Source organism: Orcinus orca, chromosome 21 (genome assembly GCF_937001465.1).
Source record: "Orcinus orca chromosome 21, mOrcOrc1.1, whole genome shotgun sequence".
Lineage (NCBI taxonomy): Eukaryota > Metazoa > Chordata > Mammalia > Artiodactyla > Delphinidae > Orcinus > Orcinus orca.
The window spans coordinates 23,274,831-23,300,341 of record NC_064579.1 but is presented as its reverse complement, the minus strand read 5'-3'; the positions used below and the strand labels follow the sequence as shown (position 1 = coordinate 23,300,341).

At 47.1% G+C, this 25,511-nt stretch overlaps 1 protein-coding gene across 2 annotated transcripts in view; it reads left to right on the top strand.

Annotated features, from left to right (window-relative positions):
- Positions 1 to 25,511, top strand: part of WWC2 (WW and C2 domain containing 2) — a 163,806-nt gene that overhangs the window by 118,147 nt on the left and 20,148 nt on the right. For both annotated transcript variants that reach the window (XM_004281746.3, XM_033409268.2), the window contains 10 exons: positions 1,558 to 1,687; positions 4,709 to 4,855; positions 5,886 to 5,959; positions 9,867 to 10,109; positions 15,857 to 15,946; positions 17,245 to 17,867; positions 21,071 to 21,200; positions 21,926 to 22,006; positions 22,100 to 22,186; positions 24,476 to 24,668. In XM_004281746.3, coding sequence (XP_004281794.1) covers positions 1,558 to 1,687; positions 4,709 to 4,855; positions 5,886 to 5,959; positions 9,867 to 10,109; positions 15,857 to 15,946; positions 17,245 to 17,867; positions 21,071 to 21,200; positions 21,926 to 22,006; positions 22,100 to 22,186; positions 24,476 to 24,668 — 1,798 coding nt within the window. The remainder of the gene's footprint in view (positions 1 to 1,557; positions 1,688 to 4,708; positions 4,856 to 5,885; positions 5,960 to 9,866; positions 10,110 to 15,856; positions 15,947 to 17,244; positions 17,868 to 21,070; positions 21,201 to 21,925; positions 22,007 to 22,099; positions 22,187 to 24,475; positions 24,669 to 25,511) is intronic.

Here is a 25,511-nt window from a genome sequence, read left to right as displayed (position 1 = left end):
AATGTAATAGTCATAAGAGCCCCAGGCCTAAGTCTTTCATGTTGAGGACAGTTGTGCTACTTAGCTAAGTGTTTATGCAATTTAGAAGCTAAATTTGCATAGACTTTCTGGTCTCAGTTTCTTTTTTTGGAAGAAACATGACTAGGTAATCTCTAGGGTCCCTTCCCATCACAAATACTCTGTATGTGTGTGCACGCGCACGCATATATGTTTAATTCAGTGACTTCATTGGTTATACTTTTTTATAGAATGACCTTATGATAAAATTAATTTTATTCTCTTGGGTTCTTTAAGACTTTAATTATTTGTTCAGCATCGTAAAATATTTTCTAAAATGGTATTTGTTATCTACAAGTACCATTTTAGTTATCAAGTTATCTACAAACTGCACTTGTTTGGGTAAACTTTGGAAGAGTGAATAAGATAATAATTGTGTTAGTTTTTTTTTTACTTTTCAGACTATGCCCTTCACGTTGAAATAAATACAAATTATTAAGTGTTTTAAACCAAATTAGGTCAGAGCCAGTTTTCTGTGATTTAGTAGGTGCCATAACTCTGGAGAGTCTGTGGATAAGACAAGGATATGTCTGAGAACGCATGTAATAGCGTTGTTGGCTGATGGGCAGAGATGTGGCATGTGTCCCTGAAGGGAAGCCCAGGCTCTTTCCTAATGAGTCCCAGGCAGCGTAGGTGGTGGGGAGAACCAGGAGAGTGATGGTGAAGAAAATGTTGAACCTTTTTTTTTTTTTTAATTAGGTAATTTGGTTGGGCCGTTCGACCACAAAGATTAGGTTACATGAAATCCTCTGACACAGGGCGACCCTATGAACTGTAAGGACATTTGGTGAGCAGATCTGCAGGGGCAGTAAATAAGCTCATTGGGGAGCTCTTTATTCAACGTTGGTGGACAAATGAACACATCTGCTGCCCCCTTGTTCCTAGATTTGAACTCATTCAGCAAGGCGAGCAATTTATCTTGACTCATAACTGTCGTAAAAGAAGAATACATTTCATATATCTAAAAAGAAATAAGAAACTAACCAAGCAATCCAAATATTACAGGATAGTCACTAGTATAAATAAAAATCACTACCCTTTATTAAAGGTCACCAAGCTGTAGGCACTGTGGTAGGTTTTGCACAGACATCGCAGCATGTGAAATTAGGTGGCAGCGATGAATCCTGAGGTTCCTGTGCTCGCCCAGTTTATTGGCATTTCTGTCCTTCTGCTTCCCCGTGTCCTGAACCTTTGTCAGGATCAGCATGAGATGAGGTTTGAGTTCAGCCAGCAGTGGGATCACCCAAACAGACTGAAAGCAAAAAGCCTGAGCCTGAAGGTGACGACAGTGGACTGGGGGATGAAGTGGGGGATGGAAGGGCTCTCAGCTCCAAGTGATCAGAAGAGAAAGGAGAGAGCTTCATCAGCTTGAAACTGGTGTGTGTGAGTCACGTAGTAAAAATTAGCCAACTAAGACAACCCCAAACCCAATTCCTATCTCTTTAACTTGTACGTTCGGTTATTCTTCGATTTTTCTTTTTTCCTTTCCTCTTTTAACAGAATTGATAAAAAAATGTCTGGAGGCCAGAGTGGCTATGAACTTAGTGAAGCCAAAGCCATCCTAACTGAACTGAAGTCTATCAGAAAGGCTATTAGCTCAGGAGAAAAAGAAAAACAAGATCTGATGCAGGTATGTGTTGGAACATTTTTTCAAGTCACACTGCTACCTTCTTGGGCCTCAGAAGCTTTCCTTGAGGCAGAAGTTCTCCACCGGAGTCTGGAAGGCCCTTTACCACCACACAAACCCCACTTCTGCCCCATCCATACGGAATTTGGTCCCGTAGGAGATTGTTATAGGCACTGAGCCAGCCACCTGCCTTGGAAGAAAACGGATTGGTTCCAAGGTTCTGATATGCTTATTTGAAGGCAGACTTTGGATGACCTTTGAGACAGGGGCTGCTGGATCCTGGAGCCCATCTAAGGAGATTAGTATCTTGGTGCACCCTGTAACTCACTGCAAACTTCATGTGGCGCCCTGATAAGCAGGGTTATCTAACTCAGTGGTCCTCAGCCTAGGGTACAGAAAGGGTATGTCACCTGCTGTCAGTAAGTAGATGAGGTGCCTTGAGGAGAGGGGAAAGGGGTGTGAGGAACTTAGAAAAGCCATTCCCCACCCCAGGAGATTCCGAGGTGCTAGCTGGGGGTGGCAGGGAGAACGCTGACCCAGCTGGGGGACATCTGTGTAGTCACCCTGGGAGAGATGCTAATGGCAGCAGACCCCCTTGTTACACCTGTACACTTCTCACCTTATGGGTCTGAGCTCCAGTGACCCAGCCTTATATGTAGAGAAAACAACCATTCAGTGATCAATATTCTGCATGTTGAGTATCTATATTTAGCAGATACAGTCAAGTTTTTTAAAGAGATATCTCTTCCTCCTCTTCCCTCCCTTCCATCTCGTAATTATCACAAGCACTGAGAAGTCTTTGTAATATTTTAGACATTTGGAGTTCTTTATCTAGCTGGGTGAGGATTTAGTCTGTGTCTTTCAAAAAATGTTAGAGCCCATGGTAAGCAGAACCTCTGCATTTAAGTACCAAATTCAGCTACTTCATGTCAGTTTCCAAAATGCTGGTTGAATGTGGGTGAATATTGTTGAACCCATATAATTTTGCATTTGGGGAATTCTGAAATAACTTGCAAGAAGCGATCAAATAGAAAAGACTGACTTAAAATACTGACTTTGTGCCAGGCAGTCTTCTGCCTGCCTTGCATAGAAATACTTCATTTAATTCTCACAACAGCCTAAAGATAGGCTCTGTTATTATCCTCAACCCGTAGACAAGAAAACAGCAGTGTGGAGAAGTTGTTACTTGGTTAAAGTCACACAGCAGGTAAGTGGCAGGACTGAGGTTCAAACCCAGGCAGTCTTGCTCTAGAATATGTGGTTCTAACGAATGTGTAACACATACAGAACTTCACTTGGATGTACTTTTTGTTGTTCTGCAGTGATCCTGCCAATTAAATCAGTCATTCCTGAAAAGCACAAAATAAGTCCTTTGAAAAAAGTTAATGGAACTTGAACAGAGTTAAATTGGAACCTCATAATTTAGCAATTTCAGGTCCTCTTTGATTCTTTCTGTAAACTTTGGATTTATACATAGGCCAGATTAAATTTAAAAGCTAGATTCCTTTTTAATTACTAAAATATAAAAAGTAATTAATAAATACAGGAATCAACAATAGAGCAGAAAGGGACATTAGTTATCTTCTATGACTTTTGAACCTCTTTGGCTATGACCCAGAGTAAGAAATACGTGTATTTTACATCAAAACCCAGTAATACAAATGTCTTTAACCATAGATACACACACCAAATTTCACAGAAATATGCCTGCTTTTAATACTAGTAATATACTTTGATTTTACTTTCTAGTCTCTTCTGTTTCATTTAAAAACATACTAGTCATCGGGGCTTCCCTGGTGGCGCAGTGGTTGAGAGTCCGCCTGCCGATGCAGGGGACACGGGTTCGTGCCCCGGTCCGGGAGGATCCCACATGCCGCGGAGCGGCTGGGCCCATGCGCCATGGCCGCTGAGCCTGTGCGTCCGGAGCCTGTGCTCTACAACAGGAGAGGCCACAACAGTGAGAGGCCTGCGTACCGAAAAAAAAAAAACATACTAGTCATGACCTACTAAATTGATTGAGTGCATGGTCATAGGTTTGAAAAATATACGTCTTTTCACCGTTCGCATGAAAAAATAGAAAAGACTTGTCCAAAGTCCCTGAGAGGTTTCTTCGTTCTTTTCTATAATATATTATTTGATGTGACCATTTAAGTTTTATCCCTCATGCATATACATTTTGTATAAATATGCCTTTGAAAGAAAATAGAGAAGGTTAGGTAAAAAAAAAATCAGATCTCTGATATTTCTAATTTCTTATCGTGAGAATTTTAAATATCAGGATGAAATCCTGGCTCTTCTTAAAGTTGATAATAATGAGCTTCTTACATTTTTATTAGTGTTTTGTACGGGGGTTCTTTGGTAGCAACTTAAATTTTTCCCTTTTTAATAGTCTCACTGACTCACATCCTCCCTCTAAAGTAAACTCACTCTGTGAAAACCCGGGTGCCGACACCAGTCACGTTTGCTTGTAATTAGGCACTTTCCCAAACCAAACATCACTGCAGGTACTGAGCGACTGTGGCTTCTGGGCCTCCATTTCCTAATCTCTAACATCTATGTGAGCTAAATAATCTCCTGGATCCTGTCCAGATGTCAAATGGCATGACTGTAGAAGTCTTCTAGGTAGGAAGTGTGCCTGCTTTAGGTATCCTATGCTTCCATAATTCCTACTGCATAAAGTGGGTAGTTCTTATTAAAATAGACTTCTTTTTAACAGAATTTTAAAAATAAGAAATGCATGTATTAAATATAAAGATACCATTAGTCACAGGGTGAATAATTCCCAGGCTGTCTTGGGAAAGATAAGATAACCTGTTTAATATGATCTTACATATTTTCAAAGTCCTGTGTGTATGTGCAAAAATTATATTCTACTCTTATTTTTTTCAAGAATTTAAAGTGATAAGTACCTACTAAGATAAAGTAGTTGTTTTTTCCATTGAGATTAGCTTAATTTTACCTGGTGGGGAAGTTTCATGCTCTTAAATGTTCAGCTTTATGAAGTACTTTGTATTTCCTGAACAGAGTCTTGCTAAGCTGCAGGAGCGGTTTCACTTGGACCAGAGCATTGGCAGATCTGAGCCAGACTTGAGATCCAGTCCTGTGAACTCTCATTTATCTCTCTCCAGACAGACCCTGGATGCCGGGTCACAAACAAGCATTTCCGGGGATGTAAGTTATCCACGTGGAAGGGTTGGCCCCGGCACTGTCCTGACGGGCCCTGATTACAATACCGATGGCATATGGAACAGGGGCCAGGAAGGTGGTGCGAATTCCAGCTGTGTGCATTCAGCATTTCATACTCATAAGATTGGATTTAAAAATCTTAACCGTATCTTTTCTGCCAAGGTGCCAAAGCATATCAGAATTTGTCCATATGAATAGCTTTGTTCAAACTTTCTCATACTGTATTTATTCAGAGACTCTATTGAAAGGCGAGAGACACATGAAAATTTGAGTTTTTCCTATTAAGTTTAGAGTCTTAGACATTAAGGTCCTTCCAAATAAACATTAAGGCTAATGAGAAACAAATATATGCCTTTAAAAACTAACCACAAAATTTGTTTTTATAAATCTGAACTTGATTATATTAAAACATTTGATTGGTGGTTTATACCTGGCATTTGAAAATATTTAATGTGGCTTGAATATTATTACCAGTTTGTATTCTACCTTTTGGGACACCATTAGTAGATATTTACTTTTCAATAAGTTCCAGTTATTTTTGTATTCTCTATGCTTCTTTGAATTCTGTGCTATGAAAGTATAACAGGTAGAGATCAACAGTAGGGCTTACCTGTTTGAAAAATTAATTTTTGAAGTAATTTATTTTATGTTTATGCATTTGAAAGTTAGATGATGGAAATTTTGGCTCATAGAGACAAGGAAATTAGTTCCAGTTCATAAATTTTATTGACCTGTACACCCTTCATAAACTCTTAGATACCAGAAACATTTACCTGATATTTTTTATCTTGAATTTAATGTGTGGAGAAAAGGACGTTAAAGTCTTTGAAAAACAGACAAGCTTGTATTAAAAAGAAATGTTTTGTCCCTACTGAGACTATAAAGTAAATGCCTTTTCAAACTGGTGTTCCCATCTTCTTTAGCTTTGCAATTACTTGCACTTCCTAGAAACAAAAGCAGTTTACTTCATTCATTTGCAGAGTTAATTGACTTTTTCCCTTTTGTTTTTTACTAGATCGGAGTGAGAAGTAGATCAAATTTGGCTGAAAAGGTCAGGCTGAGCCTCCAGTATGAAGAAGCCAAAAGAAGGTAACAGCAGGGGAGCTGGGTAGCGGTCAGTGGGTAGCGGTCAGTGGGTAGCGGTCAGTGGGTAGCGGTCAGTGGGTAGTCAGCTGGCTCACCCGGGTTTCCTTTTCCAGAATTCATCTTTACTCACGTAGGGACGTCTGCTGGGAGCTCGCCACCGTTCTTACCCAGGTCACCCTTCAGATCTTAGAATATAAGGGTTATGGGGTCCCCTCCCCCAAAAGCTGAAGAACAAGGAGAATTAATGAGAAGGGCGGGAATGAAACTTTCCCCTTCATTCTGGAAGAAAGAAGCTTTGAGCTTGTACGGTACTTCCTTACTCACAATTCAAAGTGCGGAGGTTGGTTTCTCAGATAGAAATGTGATACCGTGGCTCAGGTGCAGGGCTTGGTAGCAGCTGAGGAGTCTGAAGGTAAAGAGCTTCAAGCATCTTCCTTGGCTTGAAGGGAAGAGCCCCTGCTGACGTCCTGGGGGATGCTGAGCTGTCTGCTGTGTCACTCACTTCAGGGAGTGTTTCCCTCCTTGACCCTCTCAATTCTTCTTCAGCCCTGCCTCGATAACTTTTTCTTACCTTGTGACTCTGCTGGGGAAGGCCTGGGAGACTCCTCTGTCCTTGCCTTGGTGACAGACTCAGCTGGTTGTCATAATGTAGGAACTGAATTTGTTCTGAGAGAGAGGGTCATACTGATACATTTCATTATTTTCCTTTTAAGAGTGTAAAAATGCTGCTGTTTTATTATTTAGGAAGGCATTGGGTGACAAACCTGCATTATGAACGTGAACAGTTCGGCTGAGAACATACTGGAGCATCGTGGCTTCCCACCACAAGGAAGCCCGTAAGATGGATACTGGAATATATCCATTATTATTGGTGATGATGAGAATTTAAAAGTCACTGGCCAGAGTTCTTAGAGGTTGTCTGGCTTTAACAGAGTCTCTATTTGATCTGCCTAAATATAATATTTGCCTCTGGGTAGCCTCTGTTACTAATATTAATATTACTTGGTTCTTTGATTTACTGAAAGAACCCGAAGCTTTATTCCATAAATCATTAACCACGTGAGCTTGAGCAGGTCACTTAGTCTCTCTGAGCAACATTGCACTCAGCTAATTTTAATGCCTATAAAATTTCCCAGGTAGATTATAAATGGCTTGAGGGTAGGAAACATTTTGTTTACTGTATTGTCTGCTTCTCACATGCCAGGCTGATGCTTTGCCCTCAGTAAGGACTGAGAATTGCTCTGTGCTTTTGTGGCCCAGTGATGTGGAAGCCTGTTTGGGGCCCTCTGGCTATAAGCACGCCAGTTCCTGAGCTGCCAGAACTCCTAGGTTCTGACATAAACAAAGCCAGGATCTGGTGTTCTGGTGTCTGGTTTTCTGAAGGAGAATGGCCATAACTCAGAGTTAATCTTGGGGACCAGGCCTCATGCCCTGGGGCCCTTGGGGTTTGACGCGACTTCCCTTGGGCCAGCTTGAGCTTCTGCTTTACTTTGGCTCCATGTGGAGCTTACACAGCACTTCTCCTCCTAGGTGGTCCCGGAAACCTTCACGTTTTCTTGCCCAGAAAGCTATTTCCAAATAAAATTCAAGACCTGCCTAATGCCTGATCCCACAAGTAATAGATGCTGTTCTTTCCTTCACTACATCGTTGCTGTCAGTTCAATCGGTTGATTCAGTCACATCAAAACTTAAGACATTAGTTCTTTCCCATTTGGTTGCATTGCTGTTCTATTACCATTTGGGGTTTTATTTTAAAGTTACTAGCGATTCTGACGAGAAGGTAAGTCTCCAGCGTTTATGCATACGTTGAAAACGCTTTTTCTTCCTCAATTCTGAGTAAGACGCGGGTTGTGTTCTCCTGAAACCTGTTTTCTCCTCCAGCTTTTGTTTTACGTGCTTAATGAAGCTAATACTGTCTTGCTTAATTTTCCAGTACGTTGGGACAGTTGTTTATGGTTTTGTGGTTAAAGCTGACGAGTAGCTGATGTTACATCTGTCATAAGTGCAGACGATGGGGGAAAATCCGAAGGACATTATATATGCAGTGCAGTTTAAGATGGCAATTTTATTTTTAACTCATACAAGGAACTTCAGGCAGAAGAATGTGGAACTACTTCCCTTTTTGTCCTGACAACATTTTTTGTTTCGCTTTGGTTTATTTATTTATTTATTTATGGCTGTGTTGGGTCTTCTTGCTGCACGCATGCCTTCTCTAGTTGCAGCGAGCGGGGGCTACTCTTTGTTGCGGTGCGCGGGCTTCTCATTGCGGTGGCTTCTCGTTGCGGATCACGGCCTCTAGGTGCGCGGGCTTCAGTAGTTGTGGCACGTGGGCTCAGTAGTTGTGGTGCGCGGGCTCTAGAGTGCAGGCTCGGTAGTTGTGGCGCACGGGCTTAGCTGCTCCGCGGCATGTGGGATCTTCCCGGACCAGGGCTCGAACCCACGTCCCCTGCATTGGCAGGCGGATTCTTAACCACTGCACCACCAGGGAAGTCCCCTGACAACGTTTCTTGTTCAACTTTTTCTTCTCTTCAACAGCTTTTTACATCAGAAAGGGGAGGAAAACGTCCCCCCTTCTCTGTTTTTCATTTTTCTAGTGTGTGCTGTAACAATACGCAGAGTAATCATGCAACATTTTTTCATAGGAATATGGATTCTTCGTGCCAACATCAGTTGTGTTCATAGTTTACCTTGATCTTGTGCCTATGGTCAAAACAGCCAAGTGCCATTTCCCTTGTGAACAATCCCGATCGTCCTCACAGCGCCACAGAGCAAGTTACTTGATTCTTGGTCATTCTTATTGAACCAGGAGTTAACTTGACCATTGAGTACGAAGCTCCAGAAGCAGTGACATCTGGGGCCAGCAAAATTATGAAACCGGCGAAGGTTCCCTTTGCTGCGTTTTCCTCCTCCCGCCCCTCCCGGCCCCGTCGCTTCAGCACCTGTTGTCACTGCAGTGGGCCCTGGGTGCTGCTGATAAGTGTGTTCAGAGGAGAGCCGGGTCAGTGCCGTGTGTACAGGGCCAGCCCCGTGAGCGCCCCGTGTGTGCTGTAGACTCCATGCAGACCCTGAGCGGGAAGTGAGTTCACGGTGCACAGCTGAGGAATGTGGGTGGGGGAAGCCGAGCCCCGCCCCCTTTTCCTTGGCGATGCTGTAGCCTTGAGGGATGGACTTGGCTGTGGTACTGCGTGGCCTAGCCCCTGCCCTCTTTTCTCCCCTCTTCCTTCCCTGATTGGTTGATCCCCAGTTGCTGCCAGCCTAGCCTGGGGACAGCGTCTTTACGCAGAGGAACGAGATCTAGAATAATGCACTTCCGGCATCATTTACCAGAGATTCTTTTTTTTTTTTGCGGTACGCGGGCCTCTCACTGCTGTGGCCCCTCCCGTTGCGGAGCACAGGCTCCAGACCCGCAGGCTCAGCGGCCATGGCTCACGGGCCCAGCCGCTCCGCGGCACGTGGGATCTTCCCGGACCGGGGCACGAACCCGTGTCCCCTTCATTGGCAGGCGGACTCCCAACCACTGCGCCACCAGGGAAGCCCTACCAGAGATTCTTTAAAGGAAGCTCTCGGGTGTTCCTCCCGCCACCTCACACAGGCAGGCACACGTCAGGGCTGACCGCCCACGGCCCTCTGCTTTTTAAGCTTCTGTGTACTTTGACCTTCATCCTTTTTCCGGTAGGTAGGTGTGCTTACTCAGTTGTTAAAGGTGGGGAGGATGGATGAGGCAGATAAGAAGTAAGTGTAGCATCCGCTGCCGCTGCCCTGGGACTGGACCGGACCGGAGCCTCACACCAGCCATCACGCCCGTCCCTGGGGGGTTAGTCCCGACCGTAGCCCGCCTCGTGTTTCCCCTTCCTTGGGGCTTCTGACTACGTGCACAGCTGTTATTTCATTCTGTCTTATTTTATTTTAGTATGGCCAACTTGAAAATCGAACTGTCGAAACTGGACAGTGAGGCCTGGCCTGGGGCGCTGGACATTGAGAAGGAGAAGCTGATGCTGATTAACGAGAAAGAAGAACTTCTGAAAGAGCTTCAGTTCGTCACCCCAGAGAAGCGCACCCCGGACGAGCTGGAGAGCCTGGGTGCCGAGAGGCAGCGGCTGGAGAAGGAGCTGCTGTCGGTCCGGGGGGCGCCCAGCCGAGCTCTGGCCGAAAGGTGCGTTCCCCTCCCCGGGCCCCAGGTGGCTAACCCGTGGGAGGCTCAGCTGGGCCTCCAGGTCATTCTCCCTGGTCTGTGGAAATCTGAGAGGCCTCAGCCCTTAGTGGACTGAGGACTTCTTCCCGTAGAGCAGTAAAGCACACCCTGCTTAGTCCCCATGGTTCCTCTACGCTTTTGGGGAACGTGAAAATGCCTGAGACAGATGTTGAATAACTAAGGAATGTTGACAGAAAACCAGGAATGCAGTCCATCGCTGACCGAGGCTGATAACAGTGGCTGTAAACTATTGCACTCTGATAAGAGAGATTATCTGGACTGTTAGAGCGGCTGAAGCTTCCTATTCTGGGTTTATTACTCACAAGAATGCAAAAGTTTATTGCTTTTCATTTCACAAGGAAAAGACAACTTGCTCCCTTTGATATCTCAACAGGTCACAAAATGTTCACTTGGATTTTGTTTGTCAATTGAAACCCTCCTCTGAAGCAGGAGAAAATATAAAGGAAAATGCTTTAAGCAATTTTCTCATCTTTCTGTGGGAAGGTGTAAATTGATCACTTAATCTAAAAACTCCAGTTCTATAGGCAGATCAGCTGGACTCTTAAGCAGGGAACCCCTGTGTGTGTTTGCCGTGAGGACACCTGCACAGCAGCCCCGTGTCCAGGCCTTGCTGACTAATGGTCAGACACCTGTTTACCTGTTTCAGCCATAGACCATGTGGCCCTTTAGAACCACTGCGCATCCATCTTTTAGGCCAACAAGTAAGGAGCAGAATGAAGGGAGAGAGATTCACATTTGCGTAACTTCAAGTGACCTGGGAATAAGTTTAAAATACCCACCCATAATCCAGTCACTTTTTTTTTTTTAACTTCTTGCCTTCTTGCCTTCTAATTCCTTGTCTTCTATAAATGTTTAAGGTTGTGTGTCAACATAATATCAAAACATTTGAAAAGTGTGGTGGTGGAGGAGACGGGGGAGGGAAGAACCTCTGACATTCCTGGTGAGGTATTAGCCTGAGCACTTGTTTAACTGTGTGAGTTAAAATGCTGCTGGAGATAACGCATAGCTACAGCATCACAGCTTTAGGGAGAGTGAAAAAGTATCAAAGGGGGAACCCCCTACAGATGCCATCCTTTCACCATCTTAAATAATTCTCATCACCCACCTGCCCCTGCTTCTCCTCCCCTCCCGCTCTGACATCTCTAGAAGGTGTCAGCAAGGCTGGCCAGGTAGGGAGCCATCCGACCAAGACCACAAGGAACAAAAAGAAAGGGCGAGAAGGCAGAGTTCAGTTGTTTTCCTGAATTACCTCGATGTTGTATGTGAGTGTCTGTGTCTGTGTTTCTTAAATTCCGAGGATAAACGGTTGATAATCATCAGCAAATATGATGAAATGGTTCGCTTTGTGTGGCTCGTAGGTAAAACACCAGTGATCTTTTGTGTTATGTCGCCCTTAATAAATGTCATATAATTATACCTGTGTAACGTACGGACATCTGACATCTCAGCTGTCTTACTCTGCAGTATCTGAATCCGGGAAGGGCCCTACCAGTGGACTTTAAATTTTTTCTGGGAGAGAAAGAAAACAGGCCTGTGTTTCTTCGTTTGAATCAGCTTTTACAGGCATGATGTCTTGTCTTTTTTTTCTTTTTTTGGCCGGGCCACGTGGCATGCGGGATCTTAGCTCCCCGACCAGGGATAGAACCCGTGCCCCCTGCACTGGGAGTGCGGAGTCCTAACCACCGGACTGCCAGGGGAGTCCCTTGTTTGTCTTTTTCATTAGGACTGGAGCTTCAAAAATGACTAATGAAGTAACGTTAAAAATATAGTTTAAGTGCCTAGACTTTGGCTTTTGTACTTTTGTTTGCACACACATAATAACTGTCAAAATTCCAGCAGAAACAGTAGGCTTGATCTCATCCGGAAGAGGAGCTATAAAATATTTATACAAAATAATTCGCTATCTAGTGAGATCCAGCCGTGGGGTTTGAGTCGCACAGGGAGTAATGGGGGCCATCCACGGGTTTGGATGGCCCTCTGACTCACGACCGCGCATGGGCCCACGTCCCACAATTGAGATCTTAGCAGGAAGGGAAATGTGTATGTTTCATATTTGTGATATGTTGGCTGTCTGAGTCATTTGGAAGGGTCAAGTCATTTAGCATTACAGAAAATGGACACCAGCTTCCTCTGTGCTGTCCGCGGCCAAAAGCAGAGCCCCGTGATAAAGCAGGGTGAGGCTGAGGGGCTCACACTTTCCTGCTGGAGCGCCTTGCAGTTTTCTCACTGCTCTCCTTGGCTGCAAAACGGCCCAGCATTCCCTGTGCAAGAGAGCAGAACCCCTGCGAAGTGCACCCGGAGTCCTTTGTTTCCCAGCGGGCACAGCACGGTGTGGCTTTGGGCTTTGTTGGTGGTGGTGGTTTCACTTTACTCCCCATATGCTCTCCCCGTTTCCTACCCTTCACCAACCTCATCGTTTCTTCCCACTGCCTGTGTATATTCCTGCTGTGCTTGTCATTGCTCTTGAGCTGAAACGGGGTCATCCCCCCAGCCAGAAGGCCCGAGAAGCCCTCTGCAGGCAGTGTATTTCCTCGGTGCTCCAGCAGCAGGTCGAGGGAGACACCTCTGGGAACTTGACATTCACTGTGTCAGACTTAGTTTCATCGCAGAGCAAACGGTGCTTCACCGACCCCAGACCCCCTCCGTTTCTTCTCGGTACCTACACGCCTGTCAGACAAGCACTTGCTGCTTCCCCCAGATTATCCTGTTTCCCACTTATATTGTGGGTTTCTCATTATTTCAGGGGTGGCCTCAGGCGAGATTCTGAGTCATTGCTGAATTTTGGTCTCTGAAGGAGCTAAACTCACATGAATTTTCAGCCGCTGTGTGAGCTCCCAGAGTCCCCCAGCTGTGCCCACCAGCCCCGTCCTCAGTGTCGCCTACTCGCGGGACCGCCCGCGGAGACGGAGCTCGCCCCCCTAGTGGTCATAAAGCGCATCGGGAACGAGAAATTGCTCTCAAATGAAAAAAAGACTTGTTACACATCCTTCTATTCTTTCCTTACAGTTATTGAAATTCCTTAAACTCTGTGCTTTTCTGTGGCTGATAAGATCTTAACATTGCTCCTTCCTTTTTCACAAATCTTAGGGGTTTTGCCTTGCATCTTGCCAGGGTGTCTTGTTTCTTAATCATATGAATGTTTTTGCCACTGATTCTGAAAAAGTTCTTATAGCAAGTGGGCGGGGGGTATGAGTGTCATATATTTTTTAATGGAAAAGGAACTTCTTACTTCTGTAGATGACATGGAACTTTCCCCCTCAGGGCACCGAGGGCAGAGGTGGAGGGTGCAAGGGCCCCCTTGTCTTGTCCAGGGCAGCTGGGCAGGGGTGTGGAACAGCGGGACCGTGGGAGGGGGTCTTTTGGGGTCAGGTTGAAGAGGTCTTTCTCACCCAGGAGGAGTAGCAGGACGGGGGTTGGAGAAGGGTGAGGAGAGACAGGGGCGCACCCTCCTGAGGGGGCTGACATCTCAGCAGTTTCTTCTAGTCCCTGGTCCAGAGGAAGTGGGGGAGGTCATTTCCCAGGAAGGATACCAGGAACCAGCTCCCACTGGGAGAGGCTCTGATTCCATCAGAGACAGAAGGTGCAGTGCTTGACAGAGGACAGCCACAGGGTTGCCGGCAGGGTTTCAGGGAGACACCTCTGGGAACTTGACATTCGCTGTGTCAGACTTAGTTTCATCGCAGAGCAAACGGTGCTTCACCGACCCCAGACCCCCTCCGTTTCTTCTCGGTACCCACACGCCTGTCAGAAAAGCACTTGCTGTTTCCCTCAAATTATCCTGTTTTCCACTTACATTGTGGGTTTCTCATTATTTCAGGGGTGGCCTTAGGTGAGATTCTGGGTCTTCGTTTCTGTGCGAGGGCTTTCTCCAGTTGCGACGAGCGGGGGCCACTCCTCATCGCGGTGCGCGGGCCTCTCACTGTCGCGGCCTCTCTTGTTGCGGAGCACAGGCTCCAGACGCGCAGGCTCAGTAGTTGTGGCTCACGGGCCTAGTTGCTCCGCGGCATGTGGGATCTTCCCAGACCAGGGCCCGAACCCGTGTCCCTGCATTGGCAGGCAGATTCTCAACCACTGCGCTACCAGGGAAGCCCCCTACTTTTTGACATTCACTAGACCTCCCCAGGGCCTTCTTTAAGCTTCTTCCAATGACGTGATCTAGACACCTTCAGGGAGGGGACCGTGGAGGGGCGCCGGGCTCTCCAGGCAGCCTGGGTAGAGGAGGGAGAAAGAGCCCGAACCTGCCCTCCGGGAGCTTAGGGTTCAACTGGGGAACACAAGCCAGGCCTCAGTTCAAGGCAACCGGGAAAGGTCTGGAAGGGCAGCACCTGAGCCATTGCCAGAGGAGGGCCTGGGGGGACCATCACATGTGACTGACTGGAATGGGAAAGATTTGGATTTAAATTTCAGCATGAAACACACTGTGTTGCCCTGAAGCCTCCTTACCATACCAGAAAAGCCTTCATTTGTGTGCGTGGGACTTGGTTTTAAAACTTACTTCAAAAGTATTGCTCCGGGCTTCCCTGGTGGCGCAGTGGTTGAGAGTCCGCCTGCCGATGCAGGGGACACGGGTTCGTGCCCCGGTCCGGGAAGATCCCACATGCCACGGAGCGGCTAGGCCCGTGAGCCATGGCTGCGGAGCCTGCGCCTCCGGAGCCTGTGCTCCGAAACGGGAGAGGCCACAACAGTGAGAGGCCCGCGTACCGCAAAAAAAAAAAAAAAAAAAGTATTGCTCCTGTATCAGGAGACATGGGTTTTAGTAGATTCGGGGACTTTCTCTGGACCTTTATGTACCTTCTAATTCAGTTAATCTACTTTGAATTAATATTTTTTCCTGGTTGAGTTTTTGTTTATATTTAGGAGATTAAAAAAAAACGTGGTGGTTTTCTGGGTCCCATTCTGCTCATTTCAATGATGTCTAAAACTCCTGACACAGACAGTATACTTGATATATTTAAAAATGGCTTACTCAAGTACACAATTCCATAATACTCAGATTTTTTTTTCTAAAAAATCCTCATAAAAACTTGTTCAGCTAAATGTGGATGAAATTTCATGAAAATCCAGTACAGGTGATGAGAGGTGCCGTCGATGGGAGAAAGGAAATCACTTTTATGTCTTTTTCTTGCTTAAACAGTTAAGCCCAAATTGGCTCACACTGGCAATATGGACTAATTTGTTTCTTCATCGCCAAAATTCTCATCAAAATAAGATTGGAATTTTTATCACTAACTATGATTTTGGAACAGCCCTTACCAAGTTCAGTACTCAGATGATCTTTTCTAATTCCCCGTTATTGCAGTCAAGTGTTTTAGTAACGGAAGCTCAAGTCTCAAGCCTGCAGAAGGCTCTTTAATCTTTGTTCGGTTTTTTCGTTGTTCTTTTCCTCCCCACTGTCTTCCCCTAACTTGTAAGAGCGTGAGGTGTTCTTACCCATTTAAGAAAATTTTAGACTACCAACATTTTACAAGTTCTCAGTAACGCCGGCCATTTGGTGCAGTCCTTCGCCCAGTGGCCGTGGACGGCTCTGCCCACTTTCCTTCTGGCAGGTGGCTCTGTTTTCTCTGTGTCGAGTTCATTTGGATCTCACAAGGGGAAAATAATAAGGATCTTTCTTTTCTTTCAGAATCTTTCTTTTCCTGCTTGGTCATAGTTCTGTGAAAATAAATTCATTTCTTTTTCTTGTCTAGATTGAAATTGGAAGAGCGAAGGAAAGAGCTGCTACAGAAACTTGAAGAAACTACTAAATTAACTACATATTTGCATTCACAACTTAAAAAGTAAGCCTGTTTGCTTCTTGAGGGGAACATTTTTGTTGACTGCATCCAGGCATGTTGTAGTTCATCTTTGATTACTTTTCTCTTTATTTTCAATGACTTAAAAGTAGGAAAATTGTTATACTAATACAGTTAAAACTCGGATGACCACATTTAAAGATGCAGGGATTTGGGTTTGGTTTATTTTTGTTTCATGAACCCCAAGGTCCTTTTTGGAACATGTTTGAAATGTGTTGGGAAGAAGATGTATTTCAACTATCAGGACATACTTAGGAAAATGACACATTTCTCCACGTCATCCCTTCTTTTAAAAAGGGAAGGTGGGGGAGATTTGCCTGAAAATATACATCCTGAAATATACATAGAAAGAGGAGGAAGGCAGTGAGCCCAGGGGCCTTTGTCTTTAGAAGCTGGCCTCTTCCTTTCTCAAAATAAAAAGTTTGATTCTTTAAAAGTAGAGTCACTGGGCTTCCCTGGTGGTGCAGTGGTTGGGAGTCCGCCTGCCAATGCAGGGGACGCGGGTTCACGCCCCGGTCCGGGAAGATCCCACATGCCGCGGAGCGGCTGGGCCCGTGAGCCATGGCCGCTGAGCCTGCGCGTCCGGAGCCTGTACTCCGCAACTGGAGAGGCCCGCGTACCGCAAAAAAAAAAAAAAAAAAAAAAAAAAAAATCAGAAAAGTAGAGTCACTGCATTAACCCTTCATGCTGTTGGGTTCATTACACCTCCCTCCCACTTCTGTATTTTTTCTTAGTCTGCCATGGTGCTTTTTTTTTTTGTGGTACACGGGCCTCTCACTGCTGTGGCCTCTCCCGTTGCGGAGCACAGGCTCCGGACACGCAGGCTCAGCGGCCATGGCTCACGGGCCTAGCCGCTCCGCTGCATGTGGGATCTTCCCGGACCGGGGCACGAACCCATGTCCCCTGCATCAGCAGGCAGACTCTCAACCGCTGCGCCACCAGGGAAGCCCAACTTCTGTATTTTTTAATTGCATAGTTGCTTCTGGATATTTATGCAGGTAGATTTATCAATAGGTATTTGATCGCTTTTTAAAATCTTTGTAACTTTTGCACAAGGGGGATGATTTTTAATGCGTAGGTTTGCTGCTTAAAGAGTCTTCAGAGAGTCAGGTTGGAAGCATTCACGAATACGCTTGGAAACGTGTGGGATGACAGCAAGTTCTCTTACCCCGGTCGTTGACTCTGCTCTTTGGTGTCACGGGGTTTCTTTCCTCTCGGCCCAAAGGAGCCGGCAGGGGTCTCCACATCATCCAGGTTTTTACAGCTGTGCTTTCCCCTCCCAGCCTCTCCGCCAGCACGCTGTCCATGTCGTCCGGGAGCAGCCTGGGCTCGCTGGCCTCCAGCCGGGGGTCTCTGAACACGTCCAGCAGAGGGTCCCTCAACTCCCTCAGCTCCAGCGAGCTCTACTACACCAGTCAGGGCGACCAGCTGGACCCGGATTATCAGTATAAACTGGACTTCCTCCTGCAGGAGAAAGGTGGCTACATTCCTTCCGGACCCATCACCACCATCCACGAACACGAAGTGGCCAAGTCCCCCAGCCAGCCTGGCCGGAGCGGTCCCTGTGTGGCAGCGGCCGCGGCCCCGGGCCGCGCCCCCGCCCTGCCCGAGGCCCCCACGTCCGTGGCGTCCCTGTCCTCCCGGTCCTCCCTTTCCTCCCTGTCCCCGCCGGGCTCTCCCTTGGTCTCAGAAGGCACGTTCCCCCTGTCTCCCCACGACGTCGTCCCTCTCCATCACTTCTCTGCTGACCTTGAGGACTGTGAATTGAGCAGCCACTTTGCAGACATTGGCCTCGGAGAAGATCAGCCGTTGCTGGACTCTGACCCGGGAGGAGCGCCCCCGTCTCTCTCAGAGGATAAGGACCTCACCGAACGCGCCAGGGCGCTGCCGCACGAAGGGCCTGCAGGTAAACGGAGACCCTTGCTCCCGCGCATCCCTCTTGACCATTTCACGGAGAGTGACTGGAGATTACTTTTTCCACGGAAACAAAGGGTATATGTCCCCCTTCTCTTTCTGCTGCTCTTTTCTCATTTTGGCTTCATTTGGGAAAGAACGTTTATTAATAAACCTACACGTTTTTTCTTGATCAAACGCAAATCCCCCTTCCGTATTTGATAGATTTAATCATCGAGCATCCACTCTGTCGTGTAGAACCCCACTGTGTATGGCATCTGCCCGGGAACACATTTTGTGAACGTACTTCGTGCTTGCAAATAGGTTCTGGTTCTGAAATAGCAAGAAAGGGAAGAGGACCTTCTTTTCAAACTTGGCCTAAAACAGATGAAAACCAAGGCAATTAGCATACCAGCTAATTAGTACCGAGGTTCAATGTTTAGGTTGCTGTGGGAATTCTATATAAATAACGATGAGTTTTGCTTCATGCCGGACTCTCCCTCTCTGCGGAAAGTTACTGGGCAGAAAGCCGGTTCCCATGCGTGGTGTCACCCTGCCCTCTTGTGGCCACGGTACTAGTTGCAGCCCAAGAGAGCGCAGTGGCCTGAGTCCTTACTGCTGCACCTGTGCTCACAGAGACCCAAACAGAGGGAGAGTTTAATATTTTTAATTGTTTGCCGTTGCAAGGCAGAAGGTTTTACTATACTAGATGTGGTTGTAAGGAGAACGGGGTGGTACCTTGTTTGGCAGGTGATCGCAGTTGGGCTCCGAGGAGCCGGCCCCAAACCAAATGAGAAACAAAGTCCAGTGCTGGTCCCAGGAGGCCTGCTCAGAGCCACACAGGCCCCTGCGCGTCTACAGCGCAGGAGAACACAGGCTCTTTCGAAGGATTTTCCTGCTGTTTCCGTAAGCATATTTATTTTGTCCTTTTGGTCCTAGGAATTCTAGGTGTTAATCGATTGGCCATTTCAGATGTTTAGAGAGGTAGGGGGATCCATCTCGTGTGTGTGGTTTCAAACACTGAGGACTGAGCCACCGCCTGCCAGTGGCCTGGGGCAGAGACAGCGTAGGAGATGCTGTGTGGTTTGTGTGCTGCCCGCCTGGCAGGTGCCAACAAGTGATGTGTTGTTGGAATAATAACCGCAAAGAAAATAGCACAGGAGCGCCGCTTACCTAATGGCTCCAGCAACGCAGAAACCTGCCTTGGGGCCTCGCGCGTGGCCCGGTGCGTGCTGCCCCTGAAGCCAGTCCGGACTGCCCTCGCGTCGCAGTGGCCCCGTAGGCCGGCCGTGCTCCGGCGAGCACGTCACCCGGCCTCTCGGGCTTGTTGTTCCTCATCTGCAAAGCGGGCACGAGGCAGTATCTACCTTGTGGGGTGCTGGAAGGGTTAGCGCTCTCATAATGCCTGGGAAGCACCCAGCCGTGCCTGGTTCTCGGCACTCAGCTCACAGTAACTAATGTTAACTGTATGACACTAAGGAATACAAAAACTCTGCTAAACCCAGTTCCTGTCACAAACCACCGACATTCACGAAAGGAGGACAGAGCAAGGGAGAAAGAAGGAAGAAAGTGGAGTGGTTTTATGCCACTCTTCTGTGCTTTGGACCTGAAGGATCTTACAGTTCTTGAGCATTTCAAAGCTGTTTTTGCTCTTCATGTACTTGGAGTGTTCTCTAGTGACCACCTGTCCGCATTCAGTCAGTTTGGAGGGGCCAGTAAATGAGGCTGCGTGCTGGTGAAGCAAGATGAGGGAGAGGACCTCCCGGGGTCTGCCCCGCCCGGCCGTCCTGAGGCACCTACGTCCCTGCGCTTCCCGCAGTGTCCGACGCCTCGCTCCCTACCCTTGATCTGCTCCCGTGTCTGTCCGAGGGGTCTGTGCCTGCAGAATGGTATCTCCAGAGCGTCTATGAAACAACGTTTAACTTTTTAAATGCACGTTAGTTAGAAAACTGCTGTTAAAAAGTCACACTAGGGGAAAATATATCCAAGAGCTTTGTTTGCAAGTAAGATTCAGTTTCACATGTGAAAACAACCGAGAGCATATATTTAACCCTAAAGACTAATTCTCTCCAGGTCAGGTCAGTGACACTCGGTCCGTGGGGGGGATGTCTGACCTTGGCATGGGGGCAGGTGGCTCGTGATAGTGACACTGGTCACCTGTCAGTGCTCTGGACTCTTGTTCAGCTAAAGTTGGGTTCCTTTTATATACATCTGACTGTCCAGCACCAGTCCCTGCTGGATGGCAGAAATCAAGTTGGAATAACTCCGAAGTCCTTCCACAGTCAGTCTCTGTCATTGTCAAAGTCAATCTCAGGCTGCTGTGGTTATTCCTGGGGGTAATCAATAAATCACGTCATCACCTTCACCCCTCACAGAGGGGTGGGCGGAGAGAAGACACTTCATCATCGGGGAAAAAGCATTCCCACGGCCAGAAATAAAAGGGAAAATGCAGCAATCAATCCTGTAATCTGAAGCCTTAAAATTTAAACATCTTCACAAGATGTAAAGTCATGACTCAGAAGGGGGGCGAAATGCATACCAATATTGATCCCGATCGCCCGCCTGGGGATGAAAGGACGCCATGGGCTTGCAGCTTATTACACAGACACACAGCTTTAAACGAGGCGCCCTGCTCTCTGCAGGTTGCCGGGATATGAATATGAGTCAGAGATCAAAAGTTAAGTGGTGGTTGGTGAAGATTCAGTAGCACAAAGTTTTTAATGGTATTAGCCAGTGAGGAATTCTGTAAGTCAAAGACTCTCTCTTTAATTTCTATTAGAGCAGCAGCTCAGGAGAGGGAGGCTGGAGAGAAGGGGCGAGCAAAAGAGGCGGAAACCTTTCTCTCCACTGAGTGCTAGAAGCTCTCTCATAGGAACGTCTCCAGTACTTGAGGGAGGCAGACAGCTTCGTACCCGCGACTGTGTTCTCTGCAGCGCGTACCGAGAAGGGGGAGGCAAGGGGCCCGGGAGAAAGTGTGCAATTGATCCCTTCCCTTAAAATACCCAGGACAGAGGAACAGCCGATTCTTTCTCAAATAACTGACATCCCAGGAACCTTATAAGTCGCAGTGCCTGGAATCCTTCACTTCTGTTGATTTGAATAGTAGCATCCTTGATTCTCAGGTCGAAAGTTCGTTTTGGATTTCTCAGAACCAGACCATGTGTGCATTTTGTACTTAACTTTTTCTAATTAGTGCTGTCACTCTCCCCTCCCTAGATGTGGAAAAATCACTACCAAAAAGAAGAGGAATCCACTTGCTTGGGGAGAAAACCACTTGCGTGTCGGCTGCGGTCTCGGATGAGTCCGTGGCCGGGGACAGCGGGGTCTACGAAGCTTTCGTGAAACAGTAAGGACCCAGCGCGGTGCCCTCTCCAAGCAGCCGGGTGCGGGGTGACAGACCGCGAGCGCGCTGCCCTTATTCCACTCTCTGCAGGGGAAAGGGCTGTAGGCATTAAAGAAGTGGCAGGCTGAAAATTCCAGGGATACCAGAACATCCCATCAGCAGGGAAAGGAGGAACAGGCCGATATGCTCAAAGGCAGCCGAGCCTCTTAGAGACGTAAACTCGTTTTTAATGAGAGCGTTGCAGGGCTTGCCCAGTGCCTGTTTGGCGCGTCGTGAAGCGTTTCGTGTATGCAGATTTCGGAAAGCCTGGTGTATCTGGGGTACCATACACCCCGGGGAGGCTCTGGAAGCCCAGGCACCAGAAGGTCGCTCCCCTCAAGGCCCCGACGCAGACTCCTCTTGACAAGGTGAAGCAAGACTTTTACAAGTGAGCTTGCACTGGGGTCAGGTCCACTGGCTAGTAGAGGAGTGCTGTGTTTTGTTTTGTTTTGTTTTGTTTTTAGCTATGCCGTGTGGCTTGCACAGTCTTAGTCCCCTGCCCAGGAATGGAACCCGTGCCCCCTGCTTTGGGAGTGCAGAGTCCTAACCACTGGACCACTAGTGAAGTCCTGAGGAATTCTGTTAGTTCAGGTTTCCATTCAGAATCAGTCAGTGGCAGACAGCAACCATAGCTCTGCACGTTTCCGTTCACGAACGTTCACCTGCACCTGCTGTTTCCCTGCCCCCAGGCCCAGTGAAGTCGAAGATGTCCTGTACAGTGAGGAGGACGTCGCTGTCACGGAGACGGCCCAGGTGCAGATCGGACTCAGGTGCGGATGTGCGCAGGAAGGGGCACGTCTCGCCTCCGTGCGGTGACAAGTGGCCCATACTCTTCCTTATCTCATCAGCTTCTCTTTTGACAGATATGATGCAAAAAGGTCAAGTTTCATGGTGATTGTAGCACAACTCCGAAATCTTCATGCCTTCCTGATACCTCACACTTCAAAAGTGTAAGTAAAATCAGTGGAGGACAAATCAAAGAACTTAAGATTGTCCGTATGAGAATTTTCCATCGTAATGTAGCAATTCATCCAAGTGAAGATGTGGGAAAGACATAGCAGGGCCGACTGTGTCTTAATCGGCACTAGATAAAGGCGAAGAGGGGGTGATACGGGCCGATCCCCTCCTTTGGTTTTATGAACCATGCAGGGAGGAGGGAGGGCATGTGGGGGAGTGGCTTGATCACCCCAGAGAGCCCGCTTCCCAGCACTGAGGTTAGGGATCCCTGTCAGTAGTGTTCAGGGAGGACCGGCTGGTGATACCTTCCGTGACTTCCCCCTCCTGATAAGTATGCTGAGATCTCGGAGCACACCGTGGACAGCCTTTTAATCTTCGAGTGGCCTGTCAGGGAAAGGACAGATCCGCCAGGGATCGAATGTGTGAACAGGGAGAGCCAACCCGCAAGTCCAGGCAAAACTACGGAATCCCCCAAGAACACGGACTTGCACGAAGCCCCTGATGTCGGGATGGGGCTGCCGGCAAACGTCCCGCCCCTGCCAGAGCAGGGCGCACGCAGGATGTCACAGGTGGCCTCCAGAGTGCGAGGCCAGGCCTCTGCTCCTGGCTGCCCTGCCTGACCCTTCCTGAGTGCATGGCAACGTGCTCTTAAACCCGTAACGAAAGCCTTGGCCTAAATATGGACACTGCTCAAGAGGACAACTAGCATGAAATATCCTCGAGCCGTTCTTTCTTTCTCCTAACGTCAAACCTTTTTTTTTTTGATTATTAATGACGACAAGCAGAGTTGATGCGTCAGCGGGTTGGCGGCGGCCACAGGGTCTCTGTGAGTGACCCCCAACCCCCTCCCCAGCAGCAGAACGAGAGGAAAAGCACCCCAACTTTCCTTCCCCTATGCCTTTGGTTCCTAACCCTGTAAAGTCTCACTTTCTTCACTCGGAACCATTTGAGGATGGTGTAAGTGGTTAGGCCACCGGGACAAGGTGAACTGAGTCTGGAGAAACAGAACATCCCGTCCCTCCCGCCCGCCTCTCTAAAATACCTCCCTTTGCTGCTTTTCCATGAAGGCAGGGAAAGAAGGTTTCTTCTGCTGCATCTCCAGCCTTAACGACTGTGGCCCAGGGTCCACTAGGTTTTTAATGCTGAATCTCCATAATCAGTGTTGATACAAACTACGGAAATAATGTGGCCTTCCTCCGTTCTTCATGTGAATTTACAGTTTTTATAACTGGAGAAAGATGCTCTTCAGAATATGAATTAGAAAGCCTGGAAATGGGGGAGTGGGGAGGGATTTAATGGGTGTTCTCTTTCTGGTATTTAAAAGAAGATACCTCATGCTGTTTCCAGGAATTGTCAATCCTCGTGTAATGCGTGCTCAGAAAACTCACTTTTAAAGTAGTATTACTACCAAATGTAAAATAGATAGCTAGTGGGAAGCAGCCACATAGCACAGGGAGATCAGCTCGGTGCTTTGTGACCACCTAGAGGGCTGGGATTGGGAGGGTGGGAGGGAGACGCAAGAGGGAGGGAATATGGGGACATATGTATACGTATAGCTGATTCACTTTGTTATAAAGCAGAAACTAACACACCATTGTAAAGCAATTATACTCCAATAAAGACGTTAAAAAAGAGAGTAAAAAAGTAAATAAAGTAGTATTAGAAGTTATTGTTTATCTCTGACTCTTCCTCAAAATATGACAAAGCATAAAACGGTTTGTCATATCTGAGACTTCTGAGATGCTAGGCAGTGCTTTTTTGAACTTTTAAAATTCATCTGTTTTAAATTTTCTTAGCAATGTGCTACTAGCGTTTCTTTTCCTCTAGTAGGATAACGTGTTCCATTCCTGGGGAATGACCGTCAGCAGTTCTTGTTTAATACGCAGGATGAGTATTCTTTGGGACACAGTCACCCGTGTCTACTTGGTGTGTTCCTGCTTTCCCAGGTTCAGGTGGCAGTCACCGTGGAATGGTCAGGACACGGGCAGGTGGGACGTAAATCCGTCTGCCCCGTGGTCTTCGTTCCTCTCACTTCCCTACCACGTGCCTTTGCTGCAGCCCCGGGGCGGGCGGCAGGCTCGGCCTTGCATGATCGGAGCACCGGCGGGTTAAGAACAGAGCCTCCGTGCCCCTGAGCATGACGACCATGGTGGCAGCAGAGCTTTGGGTTGAGACGAAGTCCGTGTCCCTGTGCTTCTCTCCCAGGCAGATACTTTCAAACACCAGCTGTGAATCCAATATAATTGAACCAGTGAAATCCATTTCATCCTTGTTCTTTGCAGATACTTCAGAGTTGCTCTGCTTCCCTCCTCAACTGATGTCAGCTGTCTGTTTCGAACGAAAGTCCATCCAGCCGCGGAGTCCCTGTTATTTGGTGATGTGTTCAGAGTGGCCATCTCCCAGACAGCCCTGCAGCAGAAGACGCTGAGGGTGGATCTGTGCTCTGTCAGTAAACACCAAAGGGAAGAGTGCCTGGTAGGACTTTTCATCATCTCCATCATCAGATAACACTATCGGATATTCTGAGAATAATTTTCTAGTTGTTGTTTTGCCAGCCTCGATACTTCTACCGATCTGCCCAATGCCTCAGACACACCCAACAGTGGCTTCATTTTTTATCTGAAGTAGTGATTTCTGGTTTCCATTCTCTTATTCCAGACCTTTCAAATTTGCTTAGAAATTATGATTCTCTGTAAAATCTACTTTTTATTTCTAACCTTTAGATAAAGAAGAGCTTTGGCCTCTGTTATGACCATCACTGTGGAGTATGCTTATTATTCCCAATACGAGTCTGGTGCTGGGTGTTTTGTATACATTATCTCATTTAATCCTCTTGACAGTCTTATGAAAAGGGTATGATGACCCCTATTTTCAGATGAAGGACTGCTTAGAGAAGTAATGCATCCAGGGTCACACAGCTCATCAATGATGGATAGATATCAAAGGGACATCCCACACCTAATTGACTGCTACAGATTTAAGCAGGACACTGAGTATAGTTCCTTCATTCAGCTCGTTCTCCCAGCCATGGTGCTAGAGCTTCTAGGAAGTCTTAAGTGTTACTGTTTAGAGCAATAGGATATTTAAATACTAATGCAGAAGACTTCACACATAACTAATAGCAAGTTTAACACATCATTGCGCACAGTGACCAGAGCAGCATTACATAAGGTGTTCAAACAGGTGTCTAGAGGTGTGCCCAGGTGTTCAAGAAACACTGCAGTCTCCAGTTGAAACCCGTGTAGTCCTAGGGTCAACCGTAATCCCGATCTAAAATCCAACCCTGGGGTTCTTTTGTGGTCCACTTATACACAGATT